The sequence below is a fragment of the Rhamphochromis longiceps genome, linkage group LG3 (genome assembly GCF_057381845.1).
Source record: "Rhamphochromis longiceps isolate RC_006_pf linkage group LG3, R_longiceps_female_GT1.1, whole genome shotgun sequence".
Lineage (NCBI taxonomy): Eukaryota > Metazoa > Chordata > Actinopteri > Cichliformes > Cichlidae > Rhamphochromis > Rhamphochromis longiceps.
Genome location: NC_140559.1, coordinates 71274282 through 71294680, shown reverse-complemented (window position 1 = coordinate 71294680; position 20399 = coordinate 71274282). Strand labels below are relative to the sequence as shown.

Genomic DNA, 20399 nt, shown 5'->3' with positions numbered 1-20399 from the left:
GCATGTGAATGTTTAGGCTTTTATGATAAGGTGGAGGCACCAGAGGCTATAAGAGTTTGAGCAATGCTCCACCATTTTGAGATCTGAGGCTGTCTGCATACGGTGTCCATCTCCCACGCGTGTGATCATTAAAATCATCGTTTGACTCAACCCGGCCGGACCAGTGTTGTTATTGTGGTTTTTTTCTCTTGTCTCTTGTCTCCATCCCCATATTTTGAACCATAACAATACACACAGAGCATCAGTGATAGAAAGCTAGGCTAACATAGGGTAGCTACCTGTTCAAGGAGAAACATGAGAGTGATCAAGATGGCGCCGAGTATGGCAGCCTCGTCGCGAGCTCCCCCAAGCAACGGCTTTCTTCTGTGTTTAATTTTACTTTTCCTTTATTTTTTCACGAGCAGCACTTGTCTCCTTGTGTACGACCGACAAACCTTACTGGACATAAAAGACGGTCTTTCTTATAACTTTCCGGAGTTCAAGTTTTGCAACACGGACGCTCCGTTTGCAGACCCCCCATTCATCTCACGTGAGACATCTTTGTTCTCTGGCCCTGGAGGCCGCAAACGCCGACGCAGAGGGAGAAGATCTGGCGTTCTGGTTCGACTGAGACGGCGCACTTACAGACCACCGTTACCCAGTTTATTACTGGCTAATATGCAGTCTCTGGAGAACAAGCTGTGCGAGCTTCGGGCACGGATCTCATTCCAGCGAGAGATGCGGGACTGCTGCGTGATCTGCCTCACAGAAACCTGGCTATCGGACAAAGTACCGGACTCCGCAATACAACTGCCGGGGTTCTCTGTGCACCGCGCGGACAGGTCACAGGATCTTACTGGGAAAAGCAGAGGCGGTGGTGTGTGTTTCATGATCAACAACAGCTGGTGTGATTATGCGAACGTGCACCCGGTCAAATCCTTCTGCTCACCGGACCTGGAGTACCTGATGATTAAGTGCCGGCCATTCTGGCTACCGAGGGAATTTACAGCAGTGATTATTACGGCTGTTTACATTCCCCCACAAGCCGACACTGACCGTGCACTCAGGGAACTGTACAGCGCGATCAGCAGCGAGGAAACCGCACACCCAGAGGCAGCGTTTATCACAGCCGGAGACTTTAATAAGGGAAACCTGAAGAAAGTCTCACCAAAACTCCATCAACACATCCTTTTCAACACACGTGGAAACCGGCAACTCGACCACTGTTACACCTCTTTCCGGGATGCGTACAAAGCCCTCCCCCGCGCCCCATTCGGCCAATCAGATCACTGCTCCATCCTGCTCCTGCCCGCCTACAGGCAGAAGCTGAAACAGGAAGCTCCAACCCGGAGGGCGGTGCACTGTTGGACGGACCAATCGGAGTCTGCGCTGCGGGACTGTTTTGATCACGCGGACTGGGAAATGTTTCACGTGGCCGCCAGAGACATTGATGAGTACACAGACTCAGTCTGTGGATTTATCAGGAAATGCGTGGAAGATGTCGTCCCATCCAGAACAGTCAAATCCTTCCCAAATCAAAAACCCTGGATTAACGGAGATGTTCGCGCGGCACTGGCGGCACGGAACACCGCCTTTGCCTCCGCGAACACATCGGACTACAAACACGCACATTACCAACTCCGGAAGACGATCAAAGCAGCCAAACGTGAGTACAGGGACAGGGTGGAGCAACAGTTTGACAACCCTCGGAGTATGTGGCAGGGACTAAACACGATCACAGACTTTAGAGGGAAAACCAGCACACCGCAGACCACAGCCTCTCTGTGTGAGGATCTAAACGTATTCTACGCTAGATTCGACACAGCGAACACCATGAGACCGGACAGTGTGCGCACCGCGGATGACGTCAGTGCGCACACTGTGTCTGAGGAGGATGTGCGGAAGTGCTTCAGGAAGGTGAACGCACGCAAAGCTACTGGTCCGGACGGGATTCCCGGCCGCGTCCTCAGGTCATGCGCGGCTCAGCTGGCTGGAGTGTTCACGCACATCTTCAACCTTTCCCTCTCTCTGTCTGTAGTCCCAGCCTGCTTCAAAATGGCCACCATCGTCCCTGTACCCAAATCCTCCACCATCTCCTCATTGAACGACTGGCGACCTGTAGCCCTGACCCCCATCGTAAGCAAATGCTTCGAGAAGCTGGTCAGGGACTTCATCTGCTCTGCACTACCCGACTCACTGGACCCTCTACAGTTTGCATACCGCCACAACAGGTCCACTGATGATGCCATAGCCCTGACACTACACACTGCCCTGTCACACCTGGAGAAGAGAGACACGTATGTGAGGATGCTGTTTGTAGATTACAGCTCAGCATTCAATACCATCGTTCCCTCGAAGCTGGACAGGAAACTGCAGGATCTAGGACTGAGCAGCTCCCTCTGCAGCTGGATCCTTAGCTTCCTGTCTGACAGACGCCAGGTGGTCAGACTGGGCAGCATCACCTCATCCCCCATCACACTGAACACTGGTGCTCCACAGGGGTGTGTACTGAGCCCTCTCCTGTACTCACTCTACACCTACGACTGCACAGCCACTAACAGCTCCAACATCATTGTGAAGTTTGCGGACGACACTACAGTGGTGGGTCTTATCACCAACGGTGATGAGACGGCTTACAGGGAGGAGGTCAGCGCCCTGACCCACTGGTGTCAAGACAACCATCTCACCCTCAACGTCGCAAAGACAAAGGAGTTGATAGTGGACTTCCGGAGGTGCAGAGAAGTACACACCCCCATCACCATCAACGGCGCTGCTGTGGAGAGAGTGAGCAGCTTCCGCTTCCTTGGCGTACACCTGGCTGAGGATCTTACGTGGTCAGTACACACAAACAAAACAGTGAAGAAGGCACAGCAGCGCCTCTTCTTTCTCAGGAGACTGAAAAGATTCGGCATGAGCCCCCGCATCCTCAGGACCTTCTATCACTGTGCCATTGAGAGCATCCTCACTGGATGCATCACCACCTGGTATGGCAACAGCACCGCCTACAACTGCAAAGCTCTCCAGCGAGTAGTGCGGTGCTCTGAACGGATAATTGGAGGTGAGCTTCCCTCCCTCCAAGACATCTACAGGAAGCGGTGCCTGAGGAAAGCGGGGAGGATCATCAAGGACTCCAGTCACCCCAGCCATAAACTGTTCAGACTGCTTCCATCAGGAAGGAGGTTCTGCAGCGTCCGGTCCCGTACCAGCAGACTGAGAGACAGCTTTTTCCATCAGGCCATCAGACTGCTGAACACGTCATAGACACCTCAGCTTCACTACTGGAACTTCAACATTATGCACTCCACACTGTATATAAATGCCACTTGTTTTGCACATATTCAACTCTGTATATTTTATATATTTTATTATTATTATTATTATTATTATTATTATTATTATTATTTTATTTTATTTTTTTACTATTTAATTTGTAAAAATGTGTATACACACACACACACACACACACACACACACACACACACACACACACACACGTAGGAAAATATTTAGTATACACATCCAGAAATGCATACACTATTATATATTGTACATATATTTATTAGTTTCAGGTTGGCCATTCTTGTATTTTGCTCGTTTGTGTTGTTGTGTTTGCACATCTCTGTTGCTTGTGGGGCTCGCACACAAGAATTTCACTCGCATGTGCTGTGCCAGTGTGCCTGCACATGTGATGTGACAATAAAAAGTGATTTGATTTGATTTGATTTGATTTGATTTGATAATGTTGTGATGAGTAACCTGTGCATTGTGCATATGGTGGGCTTCAGCAGTTGCTGTAAAAAACAGTATTACTGGCTTGGACAAGAGATGTAATGTGACTTAAGTATACATGTTAAGTGATGTTTAAGGAGTAATAGTAATTACTGTGCTTTAAAGTTGTAACAGTAAATGAAGATCAATATTCATTTGCTCCTCAACTACCAAATCAAATTTAAGCTGCTGCACCTTTACATTAAGGCTAAGTAAGATACACAAAAAACCCAAACCCCTCCAACAATGGCAGAGTTTGAGGCTAATCCAGAAGTCAGTGAAAAGGGTGATGTGGAACAACTTTCTGCAGATGAGCAACTACAAGCAGTTGAAGGCACAGCTGATGATGTTTCTACTACCTCACAAAGAGCACGACAGAGCCAACGAGTCTGTACATTGACGGAAAAGGGCAAAGAACTGTACGGTGAGCACATAAAGAAGGCTGCACATCGTTTCAGTGTGCGCTATGAGAAGTGGAAGGTTGTCATTAAGAATGCCAAAGGAGCTATAGATGGTCAATGCTCAAAGGATCTGCTACAAGAACATGTTTCCAAGGTTTTGAGTGCTTCTAAGGATGTGAATGCAGCCTATGATGACTTGAGACGCATTGAATCTCCAGATAGTGACACAAGACGAAGGATGGATACGTGTGAAGCCATAACAAAGACAATTATTGAATCTGTAAGAAAGTGTCCAAGCCCAAGTAATGCGGAGGTTCAAAGAGATGAAGAACTTTGGAAGGACACTGAGTCTTCATCTAAATCCGTAGCCTCAGATGTGAAAAGTCAAAGGGATGAAAAATGGAAAGAGACTGAGTCTATGCCTAAGTTAGAAGCCTCAGACAGGATGAGTGTTAAGTCACACCACACTAAGCTCTCTTCTCATTCGAGGGTTTCCTCTAGACACTCCAGCCGGCTCTCGGCTAAAAGACAAGATGCAGCTGCTGAAGTTGCAGCAAATGAGGCTGCTCTCCAAGTTCTGCTTGAACAAGAAATCCATATGAAGGAAATTGAAAGGCAAGAAGCAGAAATAGCACAAAGACAAAAGGCTCTAGAAGCTAAGCGCAGAGAAGTAGAGCGACTTGAGACTGTAAAAAAGCTGAATGCAGCAAAGGCTCGACAGTGGGTGTATGAACAAAGTGAATGTTCAGATGAAGAAATATACAACCTACTTCACCACAGATCTGATAAAAATGAAGTCAAGTCTGAAAACAATGACCAGCATATGAAACGGTGTTCCTCGCCACGAAATGTGACACCGCACCAAGAGGTGAACACAGAAGATCTGGTCAAAGCATTTGCAGTGTCTCTTAATGCAAGTCGTCTTCCGGTACCAGAGCCAACAATATTCAGTGACGATCCTATCAGATATAATGATTGGAAAATTTCCTTTCAGACTCTGATTGACAGGAAAAATATACCAACTGAAGAGAAGACTTATTATCTGAGGAAATATGTAAGTGGACCTGCAAGGAAGGCAATAGAAGGCTACTTCCCGCTTGGCACAGAGTCTGCATACTATGCAGCATGGACAGTTCTCGAAGAGAGGTATGGAAATCCCTTCCTCGTAGCAAAGGCCTTCAGAGACAAACTTGACGCGTGGCCTAAGATAAGCTCTAAAGGCAGTATGGAACTTCAAGCATTTGCTGACTTCCTTTGCTGCTGTAAGACAGCCATGTCGCAAATGAAGGGGCTTGAAGTGCTCAATGACTGCAATGAAAACCAAAAAATGTTCGCAAAACTTCCAGATTGGCTTACTTCAAGGTGGAACAGAAAGGTTACAGAAGTGCAAGAAGAGACTCACACCTTTCCAAGCTTCAGCCAATTCGTAGATTTCATCTCACGGGAAGCCAAAATTGCCTGTAATCCCATAACATCTCTCTTTGCTCTGAAGCCAAGTGAAACTGAAGGGGCAAAAACAACAAGGAACAGAGGCAATGGAGCAAAGGTGCTAGCAACTAACTCAAATGAAAGGACTGTTAGTGCTAGTTGTGTGTACTGTGAAAGGTCGAGTCACAGCCTACTTAAGTGTAGAAGGTTCATAAATGAGAGCATTGTTGAGAGACTAAAGTTTGTTCAAGACAAGAAGTTATGTTTTGGCTGTCTGAACTCTGGTCATCGCTCCAAGGATTGTGAAGGGAGAGAAACCTGTGACACATGTAATAAAAGACATCCAACATGTCTTCATGACAATCGCATGAAGGAAGACAGAACAAGGAGAAATCCACACAAGAACAGTGACAGGACAAGACAAATGAACGCAGATGTCTCACAAGACAACAGTGTCACACCAACAACAAGTGAAGCAACTTCTAACAGAGTCACACAGAATGTTGACGACACTCACACATCTTCCATTATTCCAGTATGGGTGTCAACCAAAGGTGAGCCAGAGCATGAAATTCTTGTGTACGCGCTCCTTGATACACAGAGCGATACGACCTTTATTCTTGAAGAAACGGCACAAGCTCTGCATATCAAAGGTGAATCGACTCAGCTAAAGCTCACTACTATGTCTTCAAGAAACACAGTTGTGCCCTGTCGCAAGCTCTCAGGTCTACAAGTCAGAGGGTTCTACTCAAATAAGACCATTTCCCTACCAGTGACGTATGCCAGAGACTTTATTCCCGCAAACCGAGATCACATTCCATCGCCTGCAACAGCTAAGGCATGGTCTCATCTTGAATGCATTGCAAGTGAGATCGCTCCACTACAAAGCTGTGATGTTGGTCTGCTGATTGGGTACAACTGCCCCCAAGCACTTGTTCCTCGTGAGGTTGTGTCTGGAAAGGAAAATCAGCCGTTTGCGCAAAGAACTGATCTGGGATGGAGTATTGTGGGTTATGGCAATCCATGTCTCGATTATGGAGACGCCTTCGGAATAAGTCACCAAGTCATTGTGAAGGAAGTGGTGCCTGACATTAATCCCTCTTTAAATCTCACCAACAAGGTTCACTATGGCCTTCTTATCTCTCAGATCTGCTTTTACCATATGAACCCTCGCGGACCCTGAGGTCCTCTGGTACTGGCCTTTTGATTGTCCCTAAAGTCAGGACACATACTCACGGAGAGGCAGCTTTTCAGTGGTATGGTCCTCGTCTGTGGAACAGCCTGCCGGAGGAGCTCAGGGCCGCAGAGAACGTACATGTTTTTAAGAACAGGCTCAAGACCACCTTTTTAATTTAGCTTTTACTTAGCGTTTATTTATTTTATGCTTATTTATTCTATCCTGTTATTCTATTATTAATTTAGGATTTACCTAATATTTTTTGATTTTATTCTTATTCATTTTTTAATCTTCTTACTCTATTTATATTTATATTGTATCCTGTTCTTATTTATTTTATCATTTTACCCTGTATATATCGTATTGTGTCATATCTCCAGTGTTTCCTCGGAGGGCGCTCTCTGCACCGGGGCTGTGATTGACCGTGGCTGCTGGGTCTCTGGGGGTTCTCTCAGCCTGGCTGGGGGGCTCCTTTGCCTCCCTCCTGCTGTGTGCCCAGCCTGGAGGCTGCGGTCTGTGACCGGCTCCCGGTGCAGACGGCTCCCTGTTATAGTGTTTCCTCACTTGGCTCATGCGAGTCCAGCCCAATTTTTACTCTTTAAGTGTGCGCGTGTGTGTATGTGTGTGTGTGTGTGTGTGTGTGTGTGGGGGGGGGGGGGGGGGGGGGGGGGATATATGTGTATTGAGAGTGTGGGGAGTGAGTTGGAGGGTGGGGTGGGCTGCTTTTAACTATGTAAAGCACCTTGTGCTACATTTTTTTTTGTATGAAAAGTGCTTTATAAATAAAGATTGATTGATTGATTGATTGATTGATTGATTGATTGATTGATTGATTGATTGATTGATGTCTACAGAACTCAAATAAAGGAAATGATCTCTCCCACAGAGGTCCTAAAGATGTTGGAGTCTGACTTTGTTGAGAAAGCACCAGAAGACACAAAGGTCTCTCAAGAAGATCTCAAATTTTTAACAAAGATGAAGGCCGGCATTAGGCACAAGGAGGATGGTCATTTTGAAATGCCACTCCCATTTAAGAGTGAAAGGCCGAACCTGCCAAACAACAAGGCATGTGCTATTCATCGCCTCAAATGTTTAGAAAAAAGGCTCAAGAGTAACAAGCAGTACTACATGGACTATAAGAAATTCATGAATGACATCCTAGCCCATGGAGATGCTGAAAAGGTCACAGAGCAAGACATTGACAAGACACCAGTTTGGTACATCCCACACCATGGTGTGTATCATCCACAAAAACCCGGAAAGATTCGTGTCGTCTTTGATGCCTCTGCCAAGTTCCAAGGCGCTTCCTTAAATGACCATCTCCTCACTGGTCCAGAGCTAACAAACACCTTGCTCGGAGTCTTGTGTCGCTTCCGAAGAGGCCAAGTGGCTTTCATGTGTGACATTGAACGCATGTTCCACCAATTCCATGTGCATGCTTGTGACCAAGATTACCTACGGTTCTTGTGGTGGGAGAACGGTGACCTTGAAACTCCATTCACTGTCTACAGGATGAAGGTACACCTATTTGGAGCAGCATCTTCTCCAGGTTGTGCCAACTATGGCCTCAAGCATCTTGCAGCTGAAGGGGAAGGAAGTTTTAATGAAGAAACCATCAAGTTCATCAAAACCAACTTCTATGTTGATGACGGACTAGCAAGTGTTGACACTGAAGATCAGGCAATACAGCTGGTTAATGAAGCACGGAAACTCTGCAGCATGGGCAAACTTCGGTTGCACAAGTTCATCTCAAACAGCACCAAAGTTCTAGCTTCACTTCCGAAAGAAGAATGCGCTGCAGCTCCCAAAGAGCTAGATATGGCACTCGGTGAAGTACACATGGAAAGAGCACTTGGCGTACAATGGTGTGTGGCATCAGATCAATTTCAGTTCAGAGTAGTTGTTAAGGACAAACCACTCACCAGAAGAGGAGTATTGGCCACAGTCGCCTCTGTGTTCGATCCACTTGGGTTTGTGTCACCTTTCATTCTGCTGGGAAAGCAGATTTTGCAACAAATGTGTCGAGATAAACTCAGCTGGGATGATAACTTACCTGACAGACTTCGACCTCAGTGAGAGTATTGGTTGCGTGACCTGGGAAACCTTGCAGACGTAAAGGTTCACAGATGCTACATTCCTTCGAACTTCAAGGCACAGCACTACGAACTTCATCATTTTTCTGATGCAAGTGCATCTGGATATGGAATGTGCACTTACCTCAGAGCAGTAAGCACAACTGGTGAAGTCCACTGCTCATTGGTGATGGGATGATCAAGAGTTCCACCAACCAAAGTCACAACTATACCTCGGCTTGAGTTGTCGGCGGCCGTTGTTGCTGTGCGCACTGGTGACATGCTGAAAAAGGAATTAGAAATGGAAATTTCAGAAGAAAGGTATTGGACTGACTCGAAGGTGGTACTCGGATACCTCAGCAATGAAGCCAGAAGATTTCATGTGTTTGTTGCAAACCGAGTGGAACGCATCAAACAAAGCACAGATTCAACCCAATGGAGGTATGTAACTTCCGAAGATAATCCGGCGGACCACGCCTCAAGAGGTCTCACAGCAGAACAACTTGTAGCATCAAACTGGTTCAAAGGCCCAGACCTCCTTTGGCAGAAAGTCATACCCAGTGGGGAAATTAAGGAAAATCAACCAGTGACCCGGAGGTTAAGAAGGTTCAAGTCCACAAGATACAAGGGGAGGAACAAAGGTCACTGTTAGACCGCTTACACAAGTTTTCCGACTGGTCGAGGATGATTAAGGCAGTTGCTAGACTCAAGCGCTATGTGAAAGAAGCAAAGGATCACAAGAGTAGATCACACGACATCAGTAGCCTACAAGAGTGAAAGGAAGCAGAGTTAACAATCATAAAGATGGTTCAAGAAACAGCCTTTGCTCAGCAAATAAAAACCTTGCAACATCATGATGTGATGCAGATGAAAGACAAGGTTAGCAAGTTACACAAGTTATGTCCATTTCTTGATGACCAAGGCATTCTTCGGGTAGGCGGACGCTTAACACATGCAGCTTTGCACCCCAATGTCAAGCATCCCGCGATCCTGCCAAGAGACAGTCACGTGTCGGCATTACTGGTCAAACATTATCACGAGAAGACATACCATCAAGGACGAGGGATCACCATGAATGAACTTCGAGCTAACGGATTCTGGATTCTTGGATGCAGCAAGATTGTGTCATCTTACATCTATAAATGTGTAAAATGCAGAAGGTTCAGAAGGTGCACAGAGCAGCAGAAGATGGCAGACCTCCCAGAGGATCGGATGGAGACCACACCGCCATTCACCTACTGTGGGATGGACTGCTTTGGTCCTTTTTATGTCAAAGAAGGCCGCAAGGAGCTAAAGCGTTATGGCTTGCTAATCACTTGCATGTGCTCCAGAGCAGTGCATCTTGAAATGCTTGACGATCTCTCTACAGATTCCCTCATCAACTCATTACGTGCATTCATGGCCATCAGAGGTACAGTTCGTCAGATAAGATGCGATCAAGGCACGAATTTTGTCGGCACTAGAAATGAGTTTATTGGAGCATTTAAGGAAATGGATCAAGCCAAGCTAGGGAAACTGGACTGTGAGTTTCTCATGAACACCCCAGCATCTAGTTATATGGGTGGTGTCTGGGAAAGACAAATTCACACCATAAGAAGTGTTCTCATGTCCATTCTGGAACAATCAGCCAAACAACTCGACAGCTCCTCTCTGAGGACATTCCTGTATGAAGTCATGGCAGTGATTAATAGCAGACCATTGACTACTGACCAACTATGTGATCCATCAAACCCAGAACCTTTAACACCGAATCACATACTAACCATGGAGTCCACAATCATCTCTCCACCTCCAGGAAGGTTTGTGAAAGAAGATCTTTATCTCCGTAAGAGGTGGCGTCGTGTTGAACTACTTGCCAACACTTTCTGGACAAGGTGGAAAAAGGAGTATTTGTTAAATCTTCAAGGCAGACAGAAGTGGACCAAAGAGCACAGAAATGCTAAGATCAATGATGTTGTTCTCCTGAAGGATGAGATAACTCCACGCAACCAGTGGAAGTTGGCAAGGATCATTGAAGTGTAAATAAATAAATAAATAGTTATGACACATGTAATTAATTAATTATTGACACATTTAATTAATTAATTATTGACACATGTAATTAATTAATTATTGACACGTTTAATTAATTAATTATTGACACATTTAATTAATTATTTATGTATTTCACATTTTAATTAATTATTGACACATTTAATTAATTATTGACACATTTAATTAATTATTTAATGATATATTTATTTATTTCATTTTGGCAGTCCTGGCGCCTGGCTCTCATCTTGAAATAATTTTATCTGTCAGCCTCACCCATCAAACTCAGGGGGCGGGGTTAACGCTGCCCATGCAGCTTCTCTAACATTTGATTGGTTGCCGTGCAAAGTAAGTCAAAACAGGTCGATCCTAGATAATCGATTGCTTGTGTAGACTTGGGGCAGCCAGGTATCCCAGAATGCAGATCAAATCACAGGCAGCAATGGTGGTGGTGTAGTTTTAAAATACCCCGTTTTTCTGTCACCAACTACACTTTTAACAGTGTTTTAGCCGCGAATGTCGCGCCGTATGTCTGGTCAGGTTGTCAACATAGAACATGTTTGCAAAAGTGCTCAGATGTTTTCAGAGATTTCACTAGCTCTGCTAACAATTAGCATGCAGAGTGCACCCAGGGGGTTACGTTAACCGGTTTGTTTACATATTCCACTCTCCGTGTTCCACATGTTGCATTCGCAGATTCTCATTTTCACCGAACGATCGTCTCTTTCCGCCTGGTTTTGTGTCTCTGTGCTTCTGTAACATAAAGAACGAGCTGACATTTTTCTCACGAAACCAGCGATCAGCTCAACAGACCCTCAGTTTACCTGCATGCATCCTCCTCCTCATCTGTCAGCTGTTTAACACCTGCTGCTAATTCAAGAAACACGCCTACGTTACCTGGTGATAGTCACAGTTTAACTGGGCAGCCGGTGCTCGATATAACGCAATGTCAGCGCATTTTTCTGCACAAGATAAGTAAATATAATGTTTTCCCCGAGCGCAGAGCTGCTGGAGCTTGTTTCCTTACAGAGCACTTTATAGGCGAACAGCTTTATCAGCGGCTGATGTCCAATCACTGGCACACAGCTTTGAACCTCAGCTGAGTTTTAGCTCTCAGTGGTTAAACGCTGGACTTCATTCACTCAGGTTCTGTCTGTCGGGTCACGTTTACTTCGCTGTTTTATTTACAACTGAGCAAATCGGTTTGGCTGAGGTTAAAGTTACGTTTCATAACTGCATAGTTTCACAGACGTTTAATGGTTCACTGGCACATGTGTTAGACTTAACTATTCGCTTTTCTTTATCTGGTGTGTTTTGGATTTAACAGTGAATTTTGAGATTAAACTGACTTTTAAAATGTTTTTATACAAAGAGGAAAGAGAAGGCGCATTTCCACCGAGAGGAGCAGGGTTTGCAACAGCATGTTCATTATGAAGTCTGCAACCTGGACAGAAATATTATATCATCTGTTTTTTAATAGTTATTCAACTGTATTCTAAGCACCAGCTGTCTGTCAGAATGTGATTTTTTTTTCTCTCTCTGTTGGCAGAGGTATAAAAATGCGCAGGAAAATCTGACGTGCATGGCAAACTTCACCGACAATATTTAGGGAGGAATAAACACACATCAAACATAAATGAACCATTTGTCTGTCTCCATAATTGAGAGCATTTTCTCTTCTTATGTCAAAAACTCTCTCTCTCTCTCTCTCTTTTTTTTTTTTTTTTTGCTTTTTCGGTCATGTTATGTTTACCTGTCAAAGGCTTGTTACAAACTATGAAACACATCGTGCAGACTTCTGGATGTTAGAAGAAAACTAATACTGCTCATGAAGGAGACTAAAGGCAGGAAGGTGTCCTTTAAAACTAAACATGTTAATAGGACCTCCCTATTTATATCATAGTTTATGATATAGCACGTGTATTTCAGTAATAGCCTGCTGATTTCAGTGTAGTGGTGAACAGTCGCACAGCTCACGTGGGCGTTATCTGTGATACTCCTTAACTATAATTTATCCAAGTTAACTTCAGTTAACCATTCAGACGGTTCTTTTGCAATGAAAAACATAAACACCCATGCTGCCGGTAGGTTTCCTCAGTGCCAGCTGTTAGCATTATAGCTGCTTATGCAGTAACCATGGTAACCACGGACTCTGAGCGGCTGGATCGACGGAGGTCAGACAACAATTTTACATGTATGATCTTAAAACAGGACACAGCCACTATACGTGCTGGCCTCATATCAAATGTGAAGGCAGACTGAGTCTATGTTTGACGTTTTTTATATCTAATCTTCCTTTTCAAACATTTAAACAGCAGCGAGTCTGCAGCTGAGGGAATACAAACTCAAATTGTCGGAACAGGTTTGCTCGTTTCTTGGATTCATTTGGTGATTTATTAAATGTATAATTGTTATTCTAATCTGCTGCTGAGTCTCTTACACTTTTCTTTATGCTGTATATTTTCACGTCTCTGGAATAGTTGGAAGTTAGATAGTCAGCTGGGAAACTTTGTGTTAACTCATGGAGCTGAGGATATCGTGGATATGCTGACCTCGCTGCGTGGTGTACAGAGCGAGGTCAGCATGATTAATATTCACAATAAAAATATTAGCCGAACATCATGAAGTCTGTATGTGTTTCATAGTGTCGAACAACCTTTGTACAGTTAAAGCCAGCAGTTACTACATGACAGAAACACCAACGTTATCTCTTTTATGCGTTTATACACAGGTCACGCTGATTACTGAACAAAAACCCAAAGATCAGATGTCAAACAGATTTATTTGCTCTCTCTCCTCCTTAAACATGTTTTTAATGTTAGTTATAATTCAGAATCGGCGACTGAAACACGTAGGACACATAAGAACATCAGGAAATGAAACACCGATAAATATAACCTCAGTAAAAGAAGTCAGCGGGGGTTACTACAGCTGTGTACCGGGGCCTGCGCTTTGTCGGTGGGATTGCTTGCGAGGCGAGCGGGTCTATCCCACGCTTTGCCGTGAGACTGGGCAGACATCTCCGAAATCATCGAAGCACTTTTGCAAAGAGGCTGTATCTTGACAAACCGACCAGACACATGAAGATTAAACCACTACATTCTCGGCTAAAAAAAACATTAAAACGGTATTTAGTGACACACAAACAGGGTTTTTCAAAGTTCAGTTCTGTTAGCTTCCACATGCCGGTTGTTGTGTGCTAGAAACAATGGCCACCAGGCCAAAGCAATGGTTTTGACTCGATCAGCGTTAACCCCGCCCCCTGAGTTTGATGGGTCAGGCTGACAGATGAAATTATTTCAAGATGAGAGCCAGGCGCCAGGACTGCCAAAATGAAATAAATAAATATATCATTAAATAATTAATTAAATGTGTCAATAATTATTTAAACGTGTCAATAATTAATTAAAATGTGAAATACATAAATAATTAATTAAATGTGTCAATAATTAATTAATTAAATGTGTCAATAATTAATTAATTAAATGTGTCAATAATTAATTAAAATGTGAAATACATAAATAATTAATTAAATGTGTCAATAATTAATTAATTACATGTGTCAATAATTAATTTATTAAATGTGTCAATAATTAATTAAAATGTGAAATACATAAATAATTAATTAAATGTGTCAATAATTAATTAATTACATGTGTCATAACTATTTATTTAATTAATTAATTCCAATTTTAATTAATTATTGCCACATTTAATTAATTATTTAATGGTGTATTTAATTAATTCATTATGGCAGTCCTGGCACTCCATACAGCCTTGCCATAATGGTCTATTTGATTCACCTTTTATTATGTATTTTATTTTCACTTGCTGAATACGGGACAGACTTGACTGGGGGAAAGAAGGGGAGAAAGAAAGAGGGAAAGAGAAACAGCTGAGAAGAGGGAGGGGGGAGAAGGGCAAAAAACAAAAACCAACAGAATGGGCAGAAAAAAAAAGAAAAAAGAAAAAGAAAATGCATATATCGATCACCTGGATCACCTGTTGAGAAAGAAAAAAGAAAACAAGCAGAAGAGAACAAGAGTAATAGAATAAACAACATCACAATGATATATGGGAATATGACAGTAAATACTAAATATTAAACATTATTGTGCAGCACATAAGATCAACAGAACACAGTGTGCTTTGAGGTAGGAGCCAAAAAGGGTGTAGTTTGTGGGTGTGATCACCCGTGTGTACACCTGTGAGCATGGACGCGCTTGTTTTTAAAAGGTTCCTTCATGTAATGATCTGCTAGAGGGTGTGGGGGGGCCACAGCCCCGTCCTCCAGGGCATGAAGCAGGTATGGAGGAGATCAAAACTCCAGACATCCAGAGGCCCTCAGAACACAAGAGACCAAGGAAGACCCACAGAGGGGCAGCCGCGCCACTGTCCCAGTAAGAGCTGAGGAGAGTCCCAGATGAGGGTTCACTCAGCAGCCGCGGAGCAGAAGCCAGGGGGAGTTGCAGTGACGTGCCCGTGAGCTCCGCTGGCAGCCAGCTGTGCCTGAGTGACCGAGCCCCAGGCCGAGAGGCCGGGGGCACCCCACCTCCGAAGTGGCCCGAGCGAGCCCCAGTTCCCGACAAGCGGCCGCCAAGGAGTGAGCCGGTGTGTACCCGGACGCCCATCCCCAGACACAAAGAATCACCAACGCACCGATGTCTGAGGGAGTCCGCCACTGGCAGGGGAAGTGGTGGTGGTGGGAGATAGGCCTCCAAACCTTGGAGGGCCTGAGATGTCCCCAGAGAGGTGGCGTCTGATACCCAACCTGACATATAGACACAGACATACAGGCACACACAGACACAAACATCCATTCCCCCCCCTCATGCTCTCATATGCGCTTACTCCACACTCAACCGACATGGAGACAGACATAAAGAGACGCTGTACACACGATCACACTCCCCAAGCGTACTCTACAAACCGGGTCTAGGTACCCTTGCCCCTGGAGGGGGGAACTGCACCCAGACCCAGGTGGTGTTACCCTTTTCCCTGCGGTGGGGAGAGGCAGACCGCCCCGACTCCGCAGCAGCAGGGAGGCCCCACACCCCAGACCGCAGCCGGACGGCCAACTCCTCCTAGCCCCCCCGCTCCAGCAGGCCGCAGAGAACGGGGGTGAGAGAAGACTCCAAACCTCCCTCCACCCACTCATTGTAGTGTTCATGCATGTGTGTTCTAAGGTGCATTTAAAACCCAGGAGGGCATGGAGCTACCTGCCAGAGAGCAGCAGGTAAGCGCATAGTCCCTCCTGCTAGCCCTCAATGTCTACATGTATTTAAAATTGAGAGGTGGGCAACGACGCCAGGGGTGAGGTGTACACCCTGATGGTAATTTGGACTCCGTGTGTCGTGCCCACCCCCAAGATCCCATATGTATGTGTAATGAGAGTGTGAGTAATGTGAATGTCTAAGTTGTGGGATAAAATTGAGGCAGAGGCAGCCAGAAGGGGACAGAGAGCGGGGGGGGGGGGTAGCCTCCTCTGCACCCTGGTGACATACCCCTACTCCAAGGCCCTGCATGTGTGGGTGGTTGTGGTGGAGCGGGAAGAGGGAGGCAGCTGGAGATGGGGAGGGAAGGAAGGGAGGGGCAAGTGACCCTCCCTGGGGCCAGCTCCCCCGCTGACCCCAGTAGGCACCCCCATACTCCGCGACCCGCCAGGGAAAGGGGGCCCAGGCCCATCCAGACCGGGGCCCAGCGCAGCAGCGCCCCCCGGCCCCACAGAGCCCGGGACAGTCCACCCAACCCCACCACAGAGAAAACTGCACCCACCCCACCATCCACTCATCTTCCAGACTACATAAGACAATAGACGCCCAGGCTGAGATCTTCCTCCACCTCTCCTGTATCTCCCCCTCCTGCAGAGAGAGTTCCTGAAGAGCGGAAAGCTCCTGCGAGATGTGACAATCTCCCCCACCAGTTGAAGAGCCCCCCAGGTGGCTCGACGCACCGGCGGCACCCTGCACCAGGGCTGGGCCCCCATGCACCCACCCGCCCACAACCCCGGCAACACACCAACCAGGACCCAAGCTCCCGAGGCCCGGCCAGGGCCCCAGCCCAGAGACGGAGCGCCCCCAGAACCTCACGCCCATCCCGGACCCACCCAGGGGCAGCCAGGCTACCAGGTCAGTAACCCACGTCCGTCAGCACAGACCCTCCCCTAGCCCCGCTGCACGCAGCCACGAGGAAACAGTCACCCGAGAGCCAACAGAGCCCCTAACCGGACATGACCGCTACCCCGGATTGAGCCCCCCAAGGAAGATGCCCCTGGGGAACCCCCCGACGCCCTAGGCCTGTCCTTACCCCCACACCAATCACAACAGTGAAGGCGGGACCAAACTATGACCCCCCACCCCCACTAGGTGATGGAGCTGATCAAAGGAGCCCAGAGCAATTGATCTAATGTGGTGGCAGAGGCTGTATCAAGACTAATGTAATCTAATAGATAATTTCTATATTGGTTAGAATTAAGATTATTTTTATTTTTCCGGTTCATGAGGACTGTTTTCTTGGCTATGCATAGGGCAGTGAAAACCATATGGGCGATATTCTTTTCTGAAGTGACATTATCTAAGCTGCCCAACAAACACACTAAGGGAGAAGTTGGAATGTTACATTTCAGACACTTTGATAAGTCTTCACATATCTCACGCCAAAACTTCTGAACTGGTGGACAGAACCAAAGAGCGTGGATATAATTGTCCGGTGAATTGGTTTGGCAGTGTGAGCAGTTGTTGGTAGACGTAAAGCCCATCTTGAACATCCGATGACCTGTATAGTGCACTCTATGTAATATTTTGTATTGAATTAATTGAAGACTGGGATTTCTGATTAGATGAAAGGTTTTTAAGCAAGTCTGAGACCAGAAGTTTAGGTCTAAGTTAACTGATAAATCCGCTTCCCATTTTGCAATAGGAAGTGATATTGATTCATCTGTTTTAGAAAGCATTCTGTATATTTTGGATAGTAATTTGGGGGGTTTAAGAGTAAGAAATTGAACCACACTTGGTGGTGTTTGTAGTTCAACTTGACCCGGTTTAAATTTCTGTTTTACTATGGATTTAATTTGTTGATATTCTAAAAATCTTTTCTTGTTGATCCCATATTGTGTAACTAGTCCGTCAAATGAAATAAATTCTGTTCCTTCTAGTATATGTTCTAAATATTTGATTCCTTTACCACTCCAATCTGAAAAGTTTATCATATTATTGTTTTGTAATATGTCAGGGTTGTTCCAGATAGGTGTACGTTTCATGGGATTAATGAAGATGCCGTCAATTTTAGAAACTCCCACCATGCTGTCAGAGAAGAGCTGATGTCGATGCTTTTAAAGCATTCATGTTGTTGGATGTTTGAGCTGATAAATGGTAGGTCTGAGATCTCTAAATTATTGCAAAGTGCTTGTTCTACACGACGTGCTTCCTTTTCAGATGCTCATGCATTGCCGTCATACTGTCATGCAAGGCAAGTTCCATTTTGCAGATTTTGCATTGGACCTTCTTTTCTTTTGTTTTGTCAAAATGCTCCCAGACTTTTGAGTTCCGTTGCCGAGTAGCCATGATAACGGAGACAGCTTCTGTACACCGTTATAAGCGTGCCACAAAACCAACCAATCACAGACTCGGATGCAAAAATTCTGATTGGCTGTTTTGGTCTCCAATCAGCTTGCTAGCTACTGTAGCTAAGCCCAGGCAAATATCCCAGAATGCATTTCATCCACAACTCAAATTGAGGCAGTGGTGGAGGAACGCAGAATTTGAAATATACATATTTCTTTCTGGGTCACAAAATAAAAGATATTTTCAGGATAGATTGTTGCTGTCAGGACATCACATATTTGCAAAAGTGCTCTAACATTTTCAAAGATGCCTGTTACCCACCAGCTGACCTCACAGCTGGACTGGCCATCGGGCATACTGGGCATTTGACACAAAGCTGGAGTTATTCTGTCTTTGCTGCACAGCTGCCTCTTCTCTCCTCCTCTCCCCCTCCCTCTCCTGTTGCCACTTCAATCATGAAACTGATCAATGATCAGCTGATCGGCTTTTCTTTCGCAAGTCCTGTCGGTCTTGTTTATCACCCACTTTGCGCCAAAAAGAGGAAACAAGCAGATGTCACGATGAACAACAGCAGCGTTTAAGCTTGATCAGCTGTTGTTAGAATTTATTTAATATTAATTTCTAGTATCAGCTGATGTTTGTTGGAGCCACAGCTGTAAAAGCTGCTGGTCATGATATCGGGTTGGATATGTGGTGAGAGGGAAACATGAAGATGAAACCAGGAGATGTCCTTAAGTGGTCATCTGGTGTAAACTGTATAGAAATCATACATATATACAAACGAGACAGTGTACATCACTGTCACAACAGTGTTTGTGAAGCAGTATGTTTAAGATACATTGACAGTCTCGTGACGACATGATTCAGATATAAGACGCAAATCAAGTCAATCAGACGAATGTAACATTTGTGTTAAATACTTTTGAATTTCACCCAAAACACCCTTTTTTAAAATTAAATATGTCATTTTGCATCTCACTCTCCTACCTGTGTGATCTGAGTCTGTGTGCATTCGTGTGTGTGCGCGCTGCGTGGTGACGTACGCGCGTGCATGTGTGCCCCGGTCACAGCTCGCTTCAGCAGCAGAGTGAAGCTGACCCCCCACCCACTTGAAACATAAAGGCAAATAGGCGGAGCGGTTAGTGCTACGTTTGTGCAGATTTGTGCAGGTAAAATTAGTGTTTGTGCTGCTACGGTGTTTGAGATATTAAACATTATTTTATAGGTCATTCAAAGGTCACCATCCCCCCAGACTGCTCCAAAACGGGCCAAAATGGTCTACTTTTTAAGTGCTACGTTTGTGCAGATTTGTGCAGGTAAAATTAGTGTTTGTGCTGCTACGGTTTCCGAGATATTAAACTTTATTTTATAGGTCATTCAAAGGTCACCATCCCCCCAGACTGCTCCAAAACGGGCCAAAATGGTCTACTTTTTTAGTGCTACGTTTGTGCTGATTTGTGCAGGTAAAATTAGCGTTTGTGCTGCTATGATTTGAGATATCCTGTTATGTGTTTACTGCTGAAAAATGTCTTTTTCAAATGACCTTTCACTTTGTGTGTTCACTTGTTCAATAAAGTTCTGTTAAAAAAAACCCTCTTGTTGTATTTAATCAGCTAAATTTGTAATGAGTGTATTTTTTTTTTACTTCAATTTCTTTACTTCAATCACTTTTTGTTCATAAAACCACGATGCAAATGCTTGAGTATTTATTTTTTTTAGAGTGGATTAAAAAAACTTTATTGAAAACTACATTTGAACATTTTACACTCCCATGAACACTTTTTGAGAAACGAACAAGCTAGCAGTCTTTTGCATCAAATACACATTTTCTGGCAGAAAAAACTATTATTTGGCATTACTGTGTCTGAAGGATTCTTAGAACAGCGTTCATCTGATTTCTGAACAAGGTAAGCTTACATTTAAAATACTGAGGTTTTAGTTACTGAGTTAATACATGATATAGCTAACTATCTGGATCAAA

At 44.9% G+C, this 20399-nt stretch overlaps 2 protein-coding genes and 1 pseudogene across 2 annotated transcripts in view; 2 read left to right on the top strand and 1 right to left on the bottom strand.

The window, feature by feature from the left end:
* The window catches only part of LOC146676629 (uncharacterized), a 456001-nt gene that overhangs the window by 7874 nt on the left and 427728 nt on the right, over positions 1 to 20399 (top strand). The gene's annotated exons all lie outside the window — the stretch shown is intronic.
* LOC146676647 (protein NLRC3-like) overlaps positions 1 to 20399 on the bottom strand; it is a 145970-nt gene that overhangs the window by 110281 nt on the left and 15290 nt on the right. The window contains exon 11 of the mRNA XM_085402106.1: positions 13008 to 13030. Coding sequence (XP_085258232.1) covers positions 13008 to 13030 — 23 coding nt within the window. The remainder of the gene's footprint in view (positions 1 to 13007; positions 13031 to 20399) is intronic.
* Positions 3960 to 5102, top strand: LOC146676649 (uncharacterized; annotated as a pseudogene).